This window comes from Carcharhinus amblyrhynchos, chromosome 5 (assembly GCF_965287045.1).
Source record: "Carcharhinus amblyrhynchos chromosome 5, sCarAmb.v2.hapA, whole genome shotgun sequence".
Lineage (NCBI taxonomy): Eukaryota > Metazoa > Chordata > Chondrichthyes > Carcharhiniformes > Carcharhinidae > Carcharhinus > Carcharhinus amblyrhynchos.
In genome coordinates, this window is record NC_137328.1 from 43,622,884 (window position 1) to 43,640,938 (window position 18,055).

The window sequence follows — 18,055 nt, forward strand, 5'->3', positions numbered from 1 at the left end:
TGATTTTTAACTAGTTGTGTGGAGATGCCAGCGTTGGATTGGGGTAGGCACAGTAAGAAGTCTCTCAATACCAGGTTAAAGTCCAACAGGTTTATTTGGTAGCATGAACTTTTGGAGTGTCGGTTCTTCATCAGGTGAGTGGGAGTTGAGTTCACAAGCAGGGCATATATAGATACAAATTCAATTCAAGGTAATGGTTGGAATGTGAGTCTTAATAGGGGTAATTAAGTCTTTCCAGGTACAGACAATGCGAGTGGAGAGAGGGTTAAGTACAGTTTAAAGAGGTGTGAATTGTCTCAAGCCAGGACAGTTGGAGATTTTGCAAGCCCAGGCAAGTTTTAGGGGTTACAGATAGTGTGGCATGAACCCAAGATCCTGGTTGAGGCTGTCCTCATGTGCAGAAGTTGGCTATGTTTCTGCTCAGCAATTCTGCATTGTTGTGTCTTGAAGGCTGCCTTGGAGAATGTTTACCTGAAGATCAGAGGCTGAATGCCCTTGACTGCTGAAGTGTTCCCTGACAGGAAGGGAACACTGCTGCTTTGTGATTGTCAAGCGATGTCCGTTCATCTGTTGTCGTAGTGTCTGCGTGGTGTCACCAATGTACCTTGCCTTGGGACATCCTTTCCTGCACCATAACAGGTAGACAACGTTGGCCGAGTCGCAAGAGTTATGTACCATGTACCTGATGGATGGCATTTGTGTCGATGATCTGGCACGTCTTACAGAGGTTACTGTGGCAGGGTTGTGTGGTGTCGTGGCCACTGTTCTCCTGAATGCTGGGTAGTTTGCTGCATACAACGGTCTGTTTGAGGTTGCGCAGTTGTTTAAAGGCAAGTAATGGGGGCGTGGGGGTGGCCTTAACGCGATGTTCGTCTTCATCAATGACATGTTGAAGGCTCCGCAGAAGATGTCGTAATTTCTCCACTGCATGGAAGTACTGAACGACGAAGAGTACTCTGTCCGCCGTGTCCTGTGTTTGTCTTCTGAGGAGGTCAGTGCGGCTTCTCTCTGAGGTGCGTCGGAACTGTCGATCCTGTTTTTACGAGAGTGTCTTTCAGCATCTATTGGTGTCCTCCTCATCGGAGCAGATCCTGTGTATACGGAGGTGCTGTCCTTAGGGGATGGCTTCTTTAACATGTTTAGGGTGGAAGCTGGAGAAGTGGAGCATCATGAGGTTATCTGTGGACTTGCGGTACAGTGAAATGCTGAGGTGACCGTCCTTGATGGCGATGCGTGTGCCAAGAATGCAACTGATTCTGGAGAGTAGTATGGGCGGCACGGTAACAAGGGTTAGCACTGCTGCTTCACAGCTGCAGGGACCTGGGTTTGATTCCTGGCTCGGGTCACTGACTGTGTGGAGTTTGCACGTTCTCCTCGTGACTGCGTGGGTTTCCTCCGGGTGCTCTGGTTTCCTCCCACAGTCCAAAGATGTGCAGGTTAGGTTGATTGGCCATTCTAAAATTGCTCCTTAGTGTCCAAAGATGCTTAGGTTAGAGAGGATTAGTGGGTAATAATATGTAGGGATATGGGGGGGGTAGGGCCTGGGTGTGATTGTGGTCAGTGCAGACTTGAGGGCCGAAGGGCCTCTTTCTGCGCTGCAGCGTTCTATGATTCTATGAGTAGACTATGTTGAGTGTGATGGTGGGATGAAACCTATTGATGTCAACATATAATTGCGTTCACCGTGAGTCCAAAGGGAAAAAAAATGTTATTGATGTACCTAGTGTATAGCGTCGGTTGAAGGTCCATAGTGCCCTTTACCGGTCAGCAATCATTCCCTTACTGGTGAGAGTCACAGTTTGCCTCAGTTTTTTTTCTAAGTGTCATAAGATTTGGTTTGTTTTTCCCTTGCCACATAAACTGATCTGAAACTCTCCTGTTCGGCACTCAGTTTTTTTTTGATAAGCTCGTCTCTTGTGTTATTGTAACAACATACAGAATGGGTATATGTAATTCTAAAAATATTTCAGCATTTTAAAAACTATTTGGAAATAAAAAGAAATAAATATTTTAGTGATTAAAGTTTTATCTCTTGATCACAGCATGCATTTTTATGGTGTTTCTATTGCTGCAAATAAAAATATCCTGCCTGCATGCTCTGTCTGAGCCCTCAGATCACATTTGTGCTCTCATGGTAGCAACAGGAAGGTTATTTGCTACTGACATCCTCAGAGACCTGCTTTGTAGTTCATGATTATAGCATATTTCTGACATACTGCGTCTTGGCACCAGATCTCAAAAGTGTTTGTTTCCTTTTGTTTTCCTCAAAAATTCTTGGCAGAAGCCCTTGCGTTTTTATAATTTCACCCATACTATATGATTCAATTATAGACTGCGGATCTCAAGAAACCTACTTGACAATTCTTACTTTACACTCAGTTCTTCAGTACAAATTAGCAATCTCTCCTGTTTTTCAGTATGTACAAGTAGATTCCTCCTGTTGTTGCTTACAGAAAGTTGGAGGAAACCCTGATGCCTTTTGGCAGTTCAGGAGAAGGGACCTCGGATTGGCAGTACTGGAGGAAAATGGGGTGTAATAGATGGTTTGGATGCACCAACATCTCAGCTATTTTGTTGTTTGTAAGATGAGAGAAGAAAGTGGTCTAGAGAGTCAGAGCTGCAACAGGAAACCTTGGGGTGCATGGTTATTGAAGTGGAGATGCCGATGCCGATGGGATGCATGGTTGTTGATGTGGAGATGTTTTCTACCAAATAATCCTGTTGGACTTTAACCTGGTGTTGTGAGACTTCTTATTGTGCAAGGTTATTCACAGAGACCAAAATACTGCAGCAGCGCCAATATAGGGACAGCACCAGGAGCAGATGTCATAATTGTGGCTTTCTGGGAAACCAGGCAGTTTAGGGACTGCAACAGTTCAGGAAGGCAGCTCACCACCACCATATGAAGGACAATTAGGGATGGGCAATAAATGCTGGCCTATCCAGTGACAGTCACATCCTGTAAAATAAAAAAAAATTCAAAACAAGAGCAGGGGAAACTTGGATAAACTCAGCATCTATTAGGAGAAAAACAGAGTTAACTTAGAGAAGTCCTGACTAAGAATCCATAGACTCAAAAGGTTAACTTTGTTTCACTCCTAATAGATGCTGGGCAGACCTGCTGAGTTTATCTAAGTTTTCTTTTGTGATTTCTCGTTGTAGGTTATTATTCTTTTAGGAAGTAGTCTATGAGTTCTTCTGAAAGGTGGAAGTATAACTTATTGGGTAAAAGGGATAGATAAGTAACAGAAGTAAAAAAAGAAAATTGAATTTAAAGTTTATAATTTCAAATTTTGCAGGACATTTTTTTCAAAAAAGTGTGTTTTAGCCATGTGCAGTACCTGCTCAGGAATCTTTATACAAAATCAGTTCATATTCAAGCTGGGGTATTTCCTTTGGCTTACAGGCCTGTGACCTTCAGCCCCTTCACTTTAATAAGAAGTTAAACTTTGACTAGTGACATGGACACGACAGGCCAAATCGCTGCCTTTTGTGTTATCACCGCCTGCTCTGCTATCGCTGCCTTCGGTGCTGTCATTGTGCTGTGATTCTGTGGAGACTGTGGAACTGGAAATGCTCCTAGCCTAATAGATTAGAGTAGTTTAGTGCTTCTTTCACACCTGATGTACACTTTCCTGCCTCGAAGAGGAGCCAAATTTCCACCATCATTCCATTACTTCAATATTTGAATGCATCCTGATCCATTTTCTCCTGTTTCTTTAGAGCCCAATATGCAGACGTCTGAGGCTGTTTCAGACACCACATCAACCGTGACTTTGCAGACATCAGTGGCAGGACAGCAGGCAGTGCAGGCCCAAGTGGTACAACAAGTACCCGTTCAGCAGCAGGTAAGTCTTCGTTCAATCTGAAATGGCAGCGATGCCTTGTCTCCATTTTCACCACTGTCTTTGTTCTGATGGTATGAGGGAGAAATAAGTGACCCCATCCTAGATAGTCAGCAGAGCCATCATTAGTCATCCATGAGAAGATGCAGATTAGTAGGAATCCATAGAATCCCTGCAGTGCAGAAAGAGGCTATTTGGCCCATCAAGTCTGCAGCGACTCTCTGAAAGATCATATCACCCAGGCCCACACTGCAATGTACCCCATACCTGTAATCCCATACATTTACCATAGTCAATCCACCTAACCCTATACATCTTTGGACATGAACGAGCAATTTAACATGGCTAATTCGCCTAACCTGCATATCTTTGGACTGTGGGAGGAAACCGGAGCACTTGGAGGAAACCCACACAGACACGGGGAGAATGTGCAAACTCCACACAGCTAGACACCCATGGCTGGAATCAAACCCGGGTCCCTGGGACTATGAGGCAGCAGTGCTAACCACTGTGCTTTCATACAGCCATAAGAGGAGGAGATTCCAATCTATGTGTGGAACATAAAATAATTGGTATCTGACATCATCAGAAGTGCTTCACCTTTGCCTCCTTTCACTTCTCAGCAAGAACGTTTCAACTATTGTTTTATTTTTTCTTTAATTTACTGTCTTTAGAAGTTGATTTTAACATAGAGAAGAATTGTTTCCTTAACTTCACATGCAGAGGAGCATGTACTCTATTACCATATTTTGTAGACTTAAGCCGTTATTTTAAAATTGTTTTTTACTCGTAGTATGTCACATGGGACTTCAGTTGAATTGGTACCAACTGAATCAGCTGTTGACTGGGAAATGAGGCTCAACTCACCAATAACAATCAGTTGAACTGATGATATCATTGGTGATTCAGCTGGTTCAAGTAGTGATTTTTATACCCACCAGATTGACAATTTTACCAGTTGAACTGGTCCCAGTGAAACTGTTGGCCACTTGAGGGTCTTAATAGATACAGGCGAGGGAAAGCAGGCAGGCAGCTGGAAGGCCAAATGCTGAATTTCGCTTGCAAATCCACAGTGAAAGGGCGGGGGCTTAAAGATGTGCCTTTTGTTTTGGTGCCTGTATCTTAAGGTAGGAAAATTGAAAGTGGAAAAGGACACTTGTCCCCTTAAGCCTGTTCTGTCATTGAGTAAGAATATGGCTGACTTGGGACTTACCTCCATATTGTTCCATATTCCCATCTTTCGTTCACAAAAATCTTATCAATCTCAGATTTAAAATAAACAGTAGACTGAGTGTCAATTGATGTTTTCAAAAGAGAATTCCGAACTTTTGCCACCTGTTATGAGTAGAATTGATTCCTAATTTCACTCCCAGAAAGCCTAGCTCTATTTTCAGACAGTGTCCCCAAACAAACCATTGGAAATAGTTTCTCTTTCACTCCTCTATCTGTTCTCCTTAATATCTTGAAAACTTTGATCAGATCACTTCTGAACCTTCTAAATTCCAGGGAGTACAAGCCGAGTTTGTGTCATTTCTCCTTATAAATGTAACCCTTGAAGTTCAGATATAAGACTCTAGATATTCAATAAATACTATTCAACCATCCTGAAGGAACTGAGGCAGATAGTAATTCATGAAACTTTTGTGTGTGGCCTGTTGTTTTACTGCACTGCACTCCTGGAAGATGTACTTTTTTTGGCATTTCTAGGATATCTGCTGATCATTCTATAATCTGAAAGGTGCATCCTGGGCCCTTTTTAATGATAATATTCTGATTTGCAAATCTATTGAGGCTGTTCATATTTGCACACCAATTGTCATACTGAAACTATTTTAAATATTTAACAGGCCTATGGCTTTGGTTCACAAAAATACCTGGAATTAAGTAACTCTCACAATGCACTAGGGATGATTTAAAATTATTTAAATAAGTTAGATCTATTTCCAGTTGCAGCTGAAACTGGCAAAAATGATTCGCTTTGGAGCCTGAGACTGAGACAAATTAAAACACTAATTACTGGAGCTGAAAGGGAACTTTTGCAGCAGATTTTAATTTGCTTGAACTAATCTATTGTTGCGGGCAGATTCTGCCATTTTGAGACTAAATGCTGTGGCAAATTCATAAGAACATAAGAAATAGGAGCAGGAGTAGGCCATCCAGCCCTTCGAGCCTGCCCCGCCATTCAATAAGATCATGGCTGATCTGTCGCTGCTCAGTTCCACTTTCCCGCCCTCTCCCCATAACCCTTAATCTCCTCTCTTATCAAAAACCCATCAACCCGCGTCTTAAAAATATTTAGCGAGGCAGCCTCCACCACTTCAACGGGCAGAGAATTCCAGAGATTCACCACCCTTTGAGTGAAGAAGTTCCTCCTCAACTCCGTTCTAAACCGCCCCCCTTTTATCTTGAGACTGTGCCCCCTAGTCCTACTGTCTTTTTTGAGCGGGAAGAGTCTTTCCACCTCTATCCTATCCATCCCATTCATCATCTTATACGTCTCAATGAGATCTCCCCTCATTCTTCTAAACTCTAATGAGTACAAGCCCAGTTTATTCAGCCTCTCCTCATAGCTCAACTCCCTCAACTCCGGTATCAGCCTAGTAAACCTCCTCTGCACTCCCTCCAAGGCCAAAATATCTTTGCGCAGGTGCGGCGCCCAAAACTGCACACAGTACTCCAGCTGCGGCCTCACCAATGCCCTATATAGCCGCAGCAAGACCTCCCTACTTTTATATTCAATCCCCTTCGCTATGAAGGCCAGAAGGCCAGCATCCCAGCATCCCATTCGCCTTCCTGACCACCTGCTGCACCTGCAAGCTGGGTTTTTGCGACTCATGCACAAGGACCCCGAGGTCCCTCTGCACCGTCGCCTGCTGCAGTTTTTCGCCCCGCGAGTAATAGTCCTTCCTACCATTCAAGAATGTGGAGTGTTTCCTGCTGTGGGAATATACGCAAATCTTCCAGGTACATAATTAATGCGGTCAGGGCCAGGTGTTTCACATCGTATTCAGTGGCGGGACAGACCTGGATGGTGTGTAGTCCACCATCTTGTCCACTTGCCAAATTGAAAAGATTCCCAGCATTACTGCCCACTGTTGAAGAAAAAGAATATGGATCTCTGGACGCAACCTGATGCTGGAAGATGGACCTCCTCCAGGACACCTGATCCAGAAAGTCCATCTGCTGATCAGATGCACTCCCAACCAAGTGCTGTGCAGTTCCAGAATCCAGAGCTGCAGACAGCCTCCACCCTGAACTCTGGAGGCAGCCCCAAGCATTGTTCAGATGAGTCCTGACATCTGCATGCCATGTTGTACAAATATGTTTGTGCAGGGTGTTTTCCCGCCAGCATCTTGGAATCTGCACCCCAAGGTTGTAAATGGAGTTACTATCATCCTCTGGTGGATTTTTTGATCCATCGTGGTGGATTCCAGTGGATGATCCCACTGTAAATTCATGATGGCATGAAACCAATTTCTGGCCCTCTGGCCATACTCTCCCACAGTGCCTGCCCTCAAACATGCTGGAAGATGCTTGGGAGAATTGTACCCTGTGATTGATAGATAGAAACCCATGGATGTTTTTTCTCCCACCCATCATGAAAGATTGTGAGTACTTGATATGGCATTCCCAGTGGGCATACCTTTATTTGCAAATATAATGGAGATAAAGGAGTGGTGCCGAATTGAGGAAAGGAGAGTCAGCAGCATAAGAGGAAGATGCGTCCTACAATGTATTAAACTCTCAATTTGCAACCAGATCATGGAGACCTCGGGAATATCTTATCAAGGTGCTTAGTGTGAGAGTGTGTTTCATCAAATAGGCAAAATAAGAGCTATGCGACCTATTGAATGAAGATCTGCCTGGGCTTCTCTGCCTGTGGATGTGACAGTGATAACAACACTTAATTTACATGCACCAGCGCATTTCAGGCACCGAGGATCATTGTGATATTACTCAGTGTGCCATCTAGACATGTGTTTGTCAGGTAACTCCACACTATTCAGAGTAACTGTGGAATTTGTAAAATTTGACAAAGCAGCATGATAGGGCAAGACAGTTTTATCACTTTATTGATTTCCTTGTGAATGCAATACATGGAACATCTGTGACATTCAGTTCCTGAAGTTAATCCCAAAATGAGTAGAATATCCAGATTGAAGGACGGAATCAAATGAATTTTCCCCATCAATGCCGGATTTGATACAGGGTGCGTTATGCTTTCACCCTGAGGAATTCTGCCTGTCCCTATTGTGCAATGGAAAATAACCCTTCTAAGTACTGCCAGAATAGTATTGAAAGAGTGTTACAGTTGGCTTGTTTTGTACAAGTAGCTGTAGAGAAAGGCCACCTTGGTCTCCAAGTGGCAATTGTGCTGCCTTAATAAGTCAGGAGGTCCTTTGTAATAAGATCCTCGTTGAATCGTGAATGATCAGGAGGATATAACTACTGAATGATTAAATTTTTCCACAACTCACTCCAAATGTAATCTGTATGCATTTAGTAAAAGCAAAATACTGTGGACGCTGGAATCTGAAACAAAAAAATGCGAGAAAATTTTAGCAAATCTGGAAGAATCTGTGAAGTGAGAATAGAGCCAACGTTTCCAGTCTGGATGGAGGATCATTCAGACTCAAAACATTGGCTCTATTCTCTCCCCAAAGATGCTGTTAGGTTTTCCAGCACTTTCTGTTTTTGTTGCAGATTCCAGCATCCACAGTATTTTGCTTCTATCTTAATGTATCCGCCCCCAGTCTGCTCTCCACCGTTGTTGGCCACTGCCCTTCTAAGTAGTTAACTGTGGGCTGCTGCTGACATTGCAGCAGTTGAGTCTTCCATTTTTCTTCAACGACGAGCTGCCTGAGGGTATATGAGAGATGCATAACCAGTGGACGATTGTATTCACATTATGGCAAGCTTACATGAGCAGATTCCTATATTAATTTAGATGTAAGAATGGGACATAGCAGTCCCTGAGACAAAATTGTAATCAAAACATACCAATGAAAGTAAATTTGGAGAGATATTGTGCATACTGGCATAGGACTTCTAAAATATTGCAGATTTTTCAGATTTATTGACTTAGAGGGGAAAAAAATTAGAAATACCAGGAATGGTGATTTTAAAAAAACAGTAGAACTGGGTCAGAACTGCAAAGAACCAGTACTTAGCAATGGGACCAAATTGCACCAGACTAAAAGCAATAGATTTTTTAAAATGCAGATACCAGACTGGAGAGATTTCTTTTAAAACTGGACTTTAACAAGCATCCTTTCTCTTAATCAATCTCACCCCTTCAGCCCACTGTTGCTTCCGTATGTCCGTTTCCCCACTCTGTCACTTCTAGTTGGCTGACTTCATACAGACTTGGGACTTGGACGACTGTTATTTGATCATCTTCAACCAATCATAAATAAGTGTTAATAATGCAGCACTGCTCGTGCCACCTGGCTAGAAGGTCAAACTTCTGAATCTGCACTGCACTGAAATGAATGGGAAAATTCAAAACATCACAGCAAGATAAGTGAAGAATGCAACATGATGGAAAATTCTGACAAACTGTTATAAGTTAGTTATTCTAATGAGAGAATTTGCTGGGAATTCATAAAACTTCTAAAATATTACAGTTATGCAAAGAAATGTTTTTGTTTTTCAGGTACAACAGGTGCAGCATGTCTACCCAACACAGGTGCAGTATGTGGAAGGAAGTGATGCTGTTTACACCAATGGAACAATGTGAGTCACCTTCTGATATTGGAAGTCAATGGGAATTGAGCAAGCCTGCCAATTTGCTTCTGCTTGCTTTGCAAAATCATCCAAGACAATTTCACCAGAACTATTAGTGGGTGATTCATAAAGGTAGATTGCAAATTGTGACAGAAATGGAGCAATGAAAGGCACTCAGGAAAGAGATAGCTCAGTGTAAACGAGACTTATTCTTTCGAAGGAAGTTGTAGAACATTCAAAGCTAATATGTCATGGTTGTCAGAGGACGTGAAGTAAAAATAAAACAGAAAACGGAGGCTTATGCCAAATGTCAAAAATAAAATTCAGTTAATACAAACAATATTATGGAACGCGCAGGAAGTAATTTAAAAGTTAATACAAAAGGCAGAAGGACTATGAGGTAAGATTATTAGAAAATATTAAAAGCAAACCATAAAACATTTTAGAAACATATACAATGCTAATTTGATCCCCAAAAATAGTTTGGGATAGCAACCCATGATTAACCCATGTGCGGTGACTGAAATGTATGCAGCATGCCAATTTCATTACATCTACTTGTTATAATGATTTCTGCATCCAACCAGCACTAACTATACTGTTAATTGGTTACAAGCGTCAGCAAGCGGCCCAAAATCATAATTTCCTTTGGCCTGTGCTGCTTAAAGAGGAAATGCATTGTGGTTGGAGCTGGCTTTGGGAGTGATGAGGAAAGTGAATCTGCTTTGGGAAACCATGGATAATGGCACAACGTGGGAGAGAATGGGTTCCAAGGTTTATTGCAGTAGGGGCCTTGCTGGAGGAGGTAGAAAGAAAGAGAGATGTCTTGTTTCTGCATTAGGATTAAGGCCCTGCAAACACACAATTGATAGGCAGTAGAAGGTGATAGCAATGGAGGTCAATGCCAGAGTGAAATCTGAAGACCTAGATGCAGTGACATGAGAGGTTCAGTCATCCTGTACAAATTACGAAGGTCTGTGAATATATTTTCAAATGCCATATCTAACCACTAGCCTAAGCCACTTCTTAATTGAGCACACCCTCAGCACTCAGAACCATTATCAATCAGGACTTTTATATATCAGTCAGGTGCTTCGCTGCACACTCACGCACTTGGCACTGCTGCAAGCCTCACAACCACATCTCAGCTTGCACACACTGCCAGTTTTAAACCATGACAGCCGTATCACTCAGTAGATTGCACCATGCTCATTGATGCGCTTCCCTTTCTATTACAGGGCAAGGTGGCAGCAGGACTAACTGGAGGGGGACATGTCCTAACCCTTATGGAGGAATGGTTCTGGCTGTTATTGGAATGGTCAGGTCGTGACCAACAGGGTGCTGAACACCCAGGATGATTGTATCGTCATTCCAAATCCTCCTCCTCAGATCCAAATTCCTATCATCACGCAATCTCTTCTGTGTTACAAGCTGTAGATCATGTGCTCATGCATTTCTAAATTCCCCTCCCCCTTCTGTCACCACAACTTTTATCCCCATGCATCTTCATCTCAGCTATCCATGAGGTGCAGTTTGAAAGAGCAGTGGGGGAGCACCAAGAAGAGATTGATGGTGAAGACTAGTACACCTCTAGAGAGAGAAACCGATATGAAAGGTCATTGACTTGAAGTGTTAATTCAGTTCTTCTCTCCACACATGCTGCCTGGTCTGCTGAATATTTCCAGAATTTCCTGTTTTTATTAGAGAAGAACATTGGGTATGCGCAACAGAATGCTTGATGCATTGGGAAGCTTGCCAGATGGCCTGTGTTCACTGTCAAAGAGCATGACCTTCCTTTCATCAAAAGCCTGGAAGTGGGGATGTTCACTGATGATTGTACAATATTCACCATCATTTGTGATGCCTCAGACACTGAAATAGTCCATGTCCAAATGCCACAAGACCTGGACAAAATCCAGGCTCGGACAGACAAGTGGCAAGTGCCACGTAAGTGCCAGGCAATCATCATCTCCAACACAAATTTAATCATTGAAAGGCATTACCATCACTGAATCCCCCACTATCAACAACCTGGATATTAGCATTGACCAGAAACTCAACTGGACTAGCCATACAACAGCTGTGGCAGTAGAGAGGCTAGGTATCTCACCTCCTGACTCCCCAAAGTCCGTTCACTATTGACAAGACACAAATCAGAGATGCAATAGAATACTCTCCGTTTACCTGAATGAGTGCAGATCCAGTGACGCTGAGAAAGCTCAGGACCACCCAGGGCAAAGCAGCCTGTTTGATCGGTACTCTTTCCACAACATTCACTCCCTCTGCCACTGACAAACTGTGGTAGCAATGTTTACCATATATAAGATGCACTGAAGGAACTCACCAAGGCTTCTTAGGCAGCACCTTCCAAACTCATGACAGCTGTCATCTAGAAAGACAAGGGCAGCAGATACTTGGGAACATTACCACCCGGAGTTCCTCTTCAAGTCATGCATCACAGAAACATAGAATTCCTACAGTGCAGAAGAATGCCATTGGCCCATTGAGTCTGCACTGATTCACCGAAAGAACATTTACTCAGTCCCACACCCCTCACCATGTCCCCATAACATCTGCATTTACCATGATAAATTCACCTAATCCACATCTTTGGACACTGAGGGACAATTTAGCATGGCCAGCTAACTGAACATCTGTAGATGGTGGCAGGAAACTGCGTCATCCTGAGGAAACCCACGCAGACATGGGAAGAACATGCAGTCAACCAAGCACGGAATCAAACCTGAATCGCTTGCTCTGTGAGGAAGCACTGTTCACCACTATGCCACCATGCCAACCATTCTGACTTGGAAACATATTGCTGTTCCTTTACTGTTGCTAGGTCAAAATCCTGGCACTCCCTTCCTAATAGCACTGTCTGTGCTTCTACACCTCAGGGATCGCAGCAGTTCAAAAAGGCAGCTCACCACCAACTTCTCAATGCCCCTTGCGTCCAAAAATGGCTGATTGAAATCTTTGAGCTAATAGTGTGTATTTTTAAAGAAAGTAATCAAACAGACATTCATTCAAGGGCAACTAGGGATGGGCAATGAATGCTAGCTGAGCCAGCGATGGCAACATCCCATAAATAAACTTAATAAAGGCATTGAGGGGAGTTCCAACTTAACGCACAGGGCTTCGTGCAAGTTTGGAAAATTCCTCTTGAGTGTGGAAGTAGTTACTGTTTTTACACACCGATGGACCCATCTGTCTATTGGCCAGTGTTACCACTTCTATTGCAGCATAATCAGCAAATGCCCGACATTTGAGTGCTGGAGTGGGAGTTCAGATTGCTGTCCTGCAAGGTCACCTTGCCGCCATGCAAGCTTAGATTGCTGGCATTGTGGCTGTGGATAACAGTGTGCAAAGAGGCTTACAGAGTGTCACAGCAATCCAGAAATATGTCCAACAGGTTACTAAAGCACTGACCTGTGGGAGTGGCAGTGGTTTCATAAAGTAGGAATATGCTGCCCATGTTCAGGGTGATAGCATTCACCTGTATTTCCTGCTGCTCTGCCAGTGCCCTTGCTGTTGCGTGTCTGCCCAGATTGCTGTCACCTCTGCCCAAATGGCATAGTCTGCAACCAGGCCTTGGAGCTTCAAGAGCTGCTCAAAGTCACTCTCTGTGGCCATCTTCTGCCTCTAAAAATCAGCAGCTTGCCATCAGCCATACTGCAGCTACTAAAATAGCACTGGATTGAAACTCTAGAGCAGACACATGAACAGAGGCACTGAGGAAATGTAGATGGACAATTATTTTCCATTTGTATACAACATGACATTTAATTCATGAATTTGGTTTGGAATATTTATTTTGTGTTGGTGTTTATTTTTTTCCACCAGTGGATCCTGTAATGGTTCAAGGCAAAGAGAATATAAGATTTTCTAGTGGGCTTGGGAAACTCAACTGGCACATTTTTTTGCCTTCCAAAATGCACACCCAAGTAGTGTGTGACTTTGCTTGGACTTTTGTCTTTTCACACTGGGGTCAGATTTGCATTGCATTTTGCAAACTGGCATGCAGTGCATGAGGAGTGTGGTTCTGGGCACCTTGCCAGGCCATCATTTGTTGTCCATCCTTAATTACCCTTGAACTGAGCGGCTTGCTAGGCCATTTCAGAGGGCATTGCTGTTAATCTCGAGTCACATGTAAGCCAGACCAATTAAGGGTAGCAGATTTCCTCATGATCATTAGTGAACCAAATGGATTTCATCAAAACCCAGATTTTTACTGAATTCAAACTTCGCCATCTGTCATGGTGGGATTTGAACCCATATCCCCGGAGCATTAGCCTGGATCTCTGGATAACTAGAAGAAATTTCTGAGCATTAAAAGAGCATAGTCTTAGACTAGGTCCTCGAATACAAGCCCTGCCTTCCAGAAGTCCCAAAGCCCACAAAATTACTTTAAGATTCAACATACATTGATGCATGTCTTATTAGACCAACTTATTTGAACATTTACCAATATCAGCTCTTTGAATTCTTATCAAGACTTCCAGAGTAATGTATTTATCTTGATTCTCGAGATAATAAGTATTTCAGACTAGACAAATTATATTCCCTTTATTGAAGAAACATTAGAGGTACAGCTGAAACATGAAGTTATAAATGATAACTAAAGCTAATCATAGCATGTAAATAATGTAGACTAAATACATACATTTTTAAAATCCATCTTGTCAGCAAAACGTACTGGTTAATCAAACAAACAGTAATAAAAAAACTCTCAAATCCAATATGGTTATGTTAGATTTCGAAGTATCTTTGTCTCAACCCATGAGATATTCTTCAAAGGGAGCTCAATCTCACTATGTCCAAAAATGGCTGACTGAAATCTTTGAGCTCATGGTGTGTAGTTTTAATGAAAGTCTCTGCAGTAATCAGACAGACTTTCATTGTCTAATTTATTAATTTGTCCAGTCAATTAAAGAATTAGCAAGACGGGAAGATCCCACCAATAGGAAGAACTGGAAAATCCCACCCTATATATGTTTTATTTCTAACCTGTGTAATTGTGTTTTGAATTGGCTAGCTAGTTGAATACCTTCCAAATGTAAATTGGATTCCTCCCAAAAATTAAATACTTCAAGACTTTGTATCAGCTAACTGTCTCGTATTGGACTACGTTTTTAATGATCACAATTCATTACCTAAAGTGATTTCATGTTCAGAGATTTCTTTAATAGGGATATCAACTTTAAACACAGATGTCTATTCTGACTACATTCCATTTTCTCACCGTTTGAAGGCTTCTTTTGTTTAAAAAATGCATTGCTAATAATTTAAGTTACCAGCCATTTTAGGTTGGTAGCTTTTACGTCAAATCCAACATTTTATGTTGCTAACCTGATGTTGCTAATCCTGTGATTAAATTCTAACATTTTAGATTCTCCATCCAATATGTAACTTTATTTACACCCAGAAACCTGAATTCCCAACCCACTCTGATACCATGCCATCCCTCCTCAGATTTCTTATGCTCCCCATGCCCCTCAGATTACCCATACCACCTCCATGATCGTCAATGTACCCTTCATAGTCACATCCAAGGTGTGGAGTCCTTGAGCCATGCAATGAGATTTATTTTAAAATAATTGGCAGCAGGAACTCAGTGAAATTAAACCTCTAATAACTAACAAAACCCTGCATTCAAACTCTAGCATTGATGCAAGAAAGAAAAAAAGCCAACTCCAGTGTTTAAAAAAAGGTATAATCCTTTAGGTGCCTTTGAGGTTTTTAAACAAACAAGAAACTGCATCAAAGATGCATTCTACTTTACAGCTTAAAGGTATCAAATATTCTTTGATCAGTATAGCACTTACTGAGTTGAATGTTAGCATTTGAAACATAGCCAAGCATTCATAATGGTTACAATTGTCATAACAAAAAGCTTTGAATTAAATTGCCTGATACTGACAGAACAGGATGGTGCCCCATAACCATTTTTCAAAGCAGGGCTCCTGCCAATCACTGGACAACAGCAGGTACAGAGATTCTATTCTAATTTCAAAGCAGTTTTTTTAAGAACACTCAGAGCTGTCATTCATTCTAATGCATTGTGGCACTTTCTTCAGTGGATATGTCAACATGTCTTTACTGGACATTTCCTTATGCACTAAAACATATCTACGTTAAAATACAGTATCTAATAGTGATATTGAAGGCATTGAAACATTTTACATTTGCCTTTTCCAGAGTCCTAAGATGGCTTCCTCCTAGTGATCACAAACTCAAAAAAGGTGTTTTTTTTTCAGGTCTTCCAAAATCCACAAAAGCACACAAGGAAGAAATGCAATTTCTGTGGTCCTCACAATGGGAACCCTAGTCTTGGAAGAGGTTGATGCGTTTTGCATCCAATGCCTTCCCGATCTGTGAGAATAGTCAGGAAGACTATTTATAGGAGCTAAAAAATGGAGCAGTGTTTTGTGACCTGATTCATACTTCAATTGAGACAGCTGGTAAATGGAAAATGGGGTTGAAATTATTAGTATTGTATTGAAATTACATTTGCATGAGTCAACCGTGGTTCAGTTAGAAGCACACTTGCTTCGGAGTCAGAAGGTTGTGGATTCAGGTCCCAGGATATTGTTGTAGAAATTCCTCGGTAGTGCCCTTGACCCATCCATCTTCAGTTGCTTTGTCAACAATCTTTCCCCCATCGTAAGGTCAGAGTGGAGATGTTCGCTGATGGTTGTGCAATGTTCACCATCCACAACTTCTTAGACACTGAAGCAGCCCGTATGCAGCAAGATCTGGACCACATTCCAACTTGGGCTGATAAGTGGCAGTTAACATTAGCATTACACAAGTACCAGGCAATGGCTATCTCCAAAAGATAGAATTTAGCTTGACATTCAATGGCAATGGCATTGCTGAATCCCCTATATCAACATGGGTAGCCAGAAACATAACGAGACCAACCATATAATTACTATGGCTAAAAAGCAGATTTAAGGCTAGGAAGTTTGTGAACAGCATCTCATCTCATGACTCCTAAAGCCTGTCAGTCACCTTCAAGCCTTAAATCAGTTGAGTGATGGAATACTCTCCACTTAACTGGACAAGCAGCCTTTTTGACGCCTTATCTGCTACCTTCAATGTAAACTTCCTTCATCATTGACTGTTATGATCCCAATTGATATAATTAAATGGGATGATCCAAGGAGGGAACCCTGGCTCTAAAGATCATGACTTTTGCTTTCTATTTCAAAACACGGAGGGACAGAGTCACGGGATCACTAATTAGTTTCAATAACGAGGAAAAAAATTAGTAAACATGAAGAATTGGATTATGATACTCCTTTACTCCTCCCTCAACGTAATGAATATACACAGATTTTGTGGACAACATAGATTACAAAGCATATCTTAAGCTACAATTATTTCTGTATCACAAAGTTCCTTTAAAAGCACAGGCTGGCTATGTCAATGCACACTGCTCTGAACCCAAGTTAGTGTCTATGGATGCCTCTTCAGAATCCACCACCATATAATTGTCACATGAGAGTTTCTAAACTCCACTCCCAAAAGAACAGGCCTCAAAATCTTCTTGCACAACAATGCTTTCCATCATTGGTTTGCATTCCAAACTCCAGTCGCAAGTTTTCTACGTGACTCTTTTAAACAAAGCTTCTGCTCAGCTTTTAACAAAGAATGCAGCATCCAGGTTTTACCACTTTCCCTTCAGGATTTCTTTGTCTTGACTTAGGTTAAAGTTTTATTTATTAGTCACAAGTAAGGCTTACATTAACACTGCAATGAAGTTACTGTGAAATCCCCCGAGAGCCGCCACAGTCTGGCACTTTTCGGGTCAATGCACCTAACCAGCACATCTTTCAGATTGTGGAAGGAAACCAGAGCACCTGGAGGAAACCTTTGCTGACACAGGGAGAATGTTCAAGCTCCACACAGATAGTAACCCAAGCCAGGAATCGAACCTGAGTCCCTGGCGCTGTGAAACAGCAGTGCTAACCACTGTGTCGCCGTGCTGTCCCACAAACTGTTCACAATTGCTTTAAGTATCGATTCCCAGACTATATTGAAATGGCATCAAACTTTTGATTACCTCCAAAGTCTGTTTTCCCACTTCAAATGTTTACTGCAACTGTTTCTTTAATTTGGAACACTTTGTTTATTTTTCCTTTGCATTCTGAACAATAACTTGATTTTTATTCTCTTCCTAATACATTCTCTCTTATCTCATTTTCCTGGTTATCTGAACTGCATCTGGAGCTTTGGAAGTCTGCCATTTTGCAGCTCCTTTGTCCAGTCCAGCTTCTCCTGTAGAGTTGAGAGATGTTCGTTCCCTGGTATCCTTCAACTGCAAACAAGTTCAGTTGAAACTAATTTTAAAAGCCTTTCTGCTTTAAAAGGGCCCCCAGTTGCTAAGTAATGACATCTCTTCTCAAAGCTTTTATTTATCCTTCATGCCATAACTCCTAACAATTGACACACAGTGGCAGCAGCGTGTACCATCAACA

General features: G+C 42.0%; 1 protein-coding gene across 5 annotated transcripts in view; it reads left to right on the forward strand.

The window, feature by feature from the left end:
• rfx3 (regulatory factor X, 3 (influences HLA class II expression)) overlaps positions 1-18,055 on the forward strand; it is a 337,954-nt gene that overhangs the window by 168,146 nt on the left and 151,753 nt on the right. For 4 of the 5 annotated variants that reach the window (XM_080188698.1, XM_080188699.1, XM_080188700.1 and 1 more), the window contains exons 3-4: positions 3,724-3,848; positions 9,502-9,581. The exons of the other annotated variant lie outside the window; for it this stretch is intronic. In XM_080188698.1, coding sequence (XP_080044824.1) covers positions 3,732-3,848; positions 9,502-9,581 — 197 coding nt within the window. In that variant the 5' untranslated portion in view covers positions 3,724-3,731. The remainder of the gene's footprint in view (positions 1-3,723; positions 3,849-9,501; positions 9,582-18,055) is intronic. 5 annotated transcript variants of the gene reach the window in all.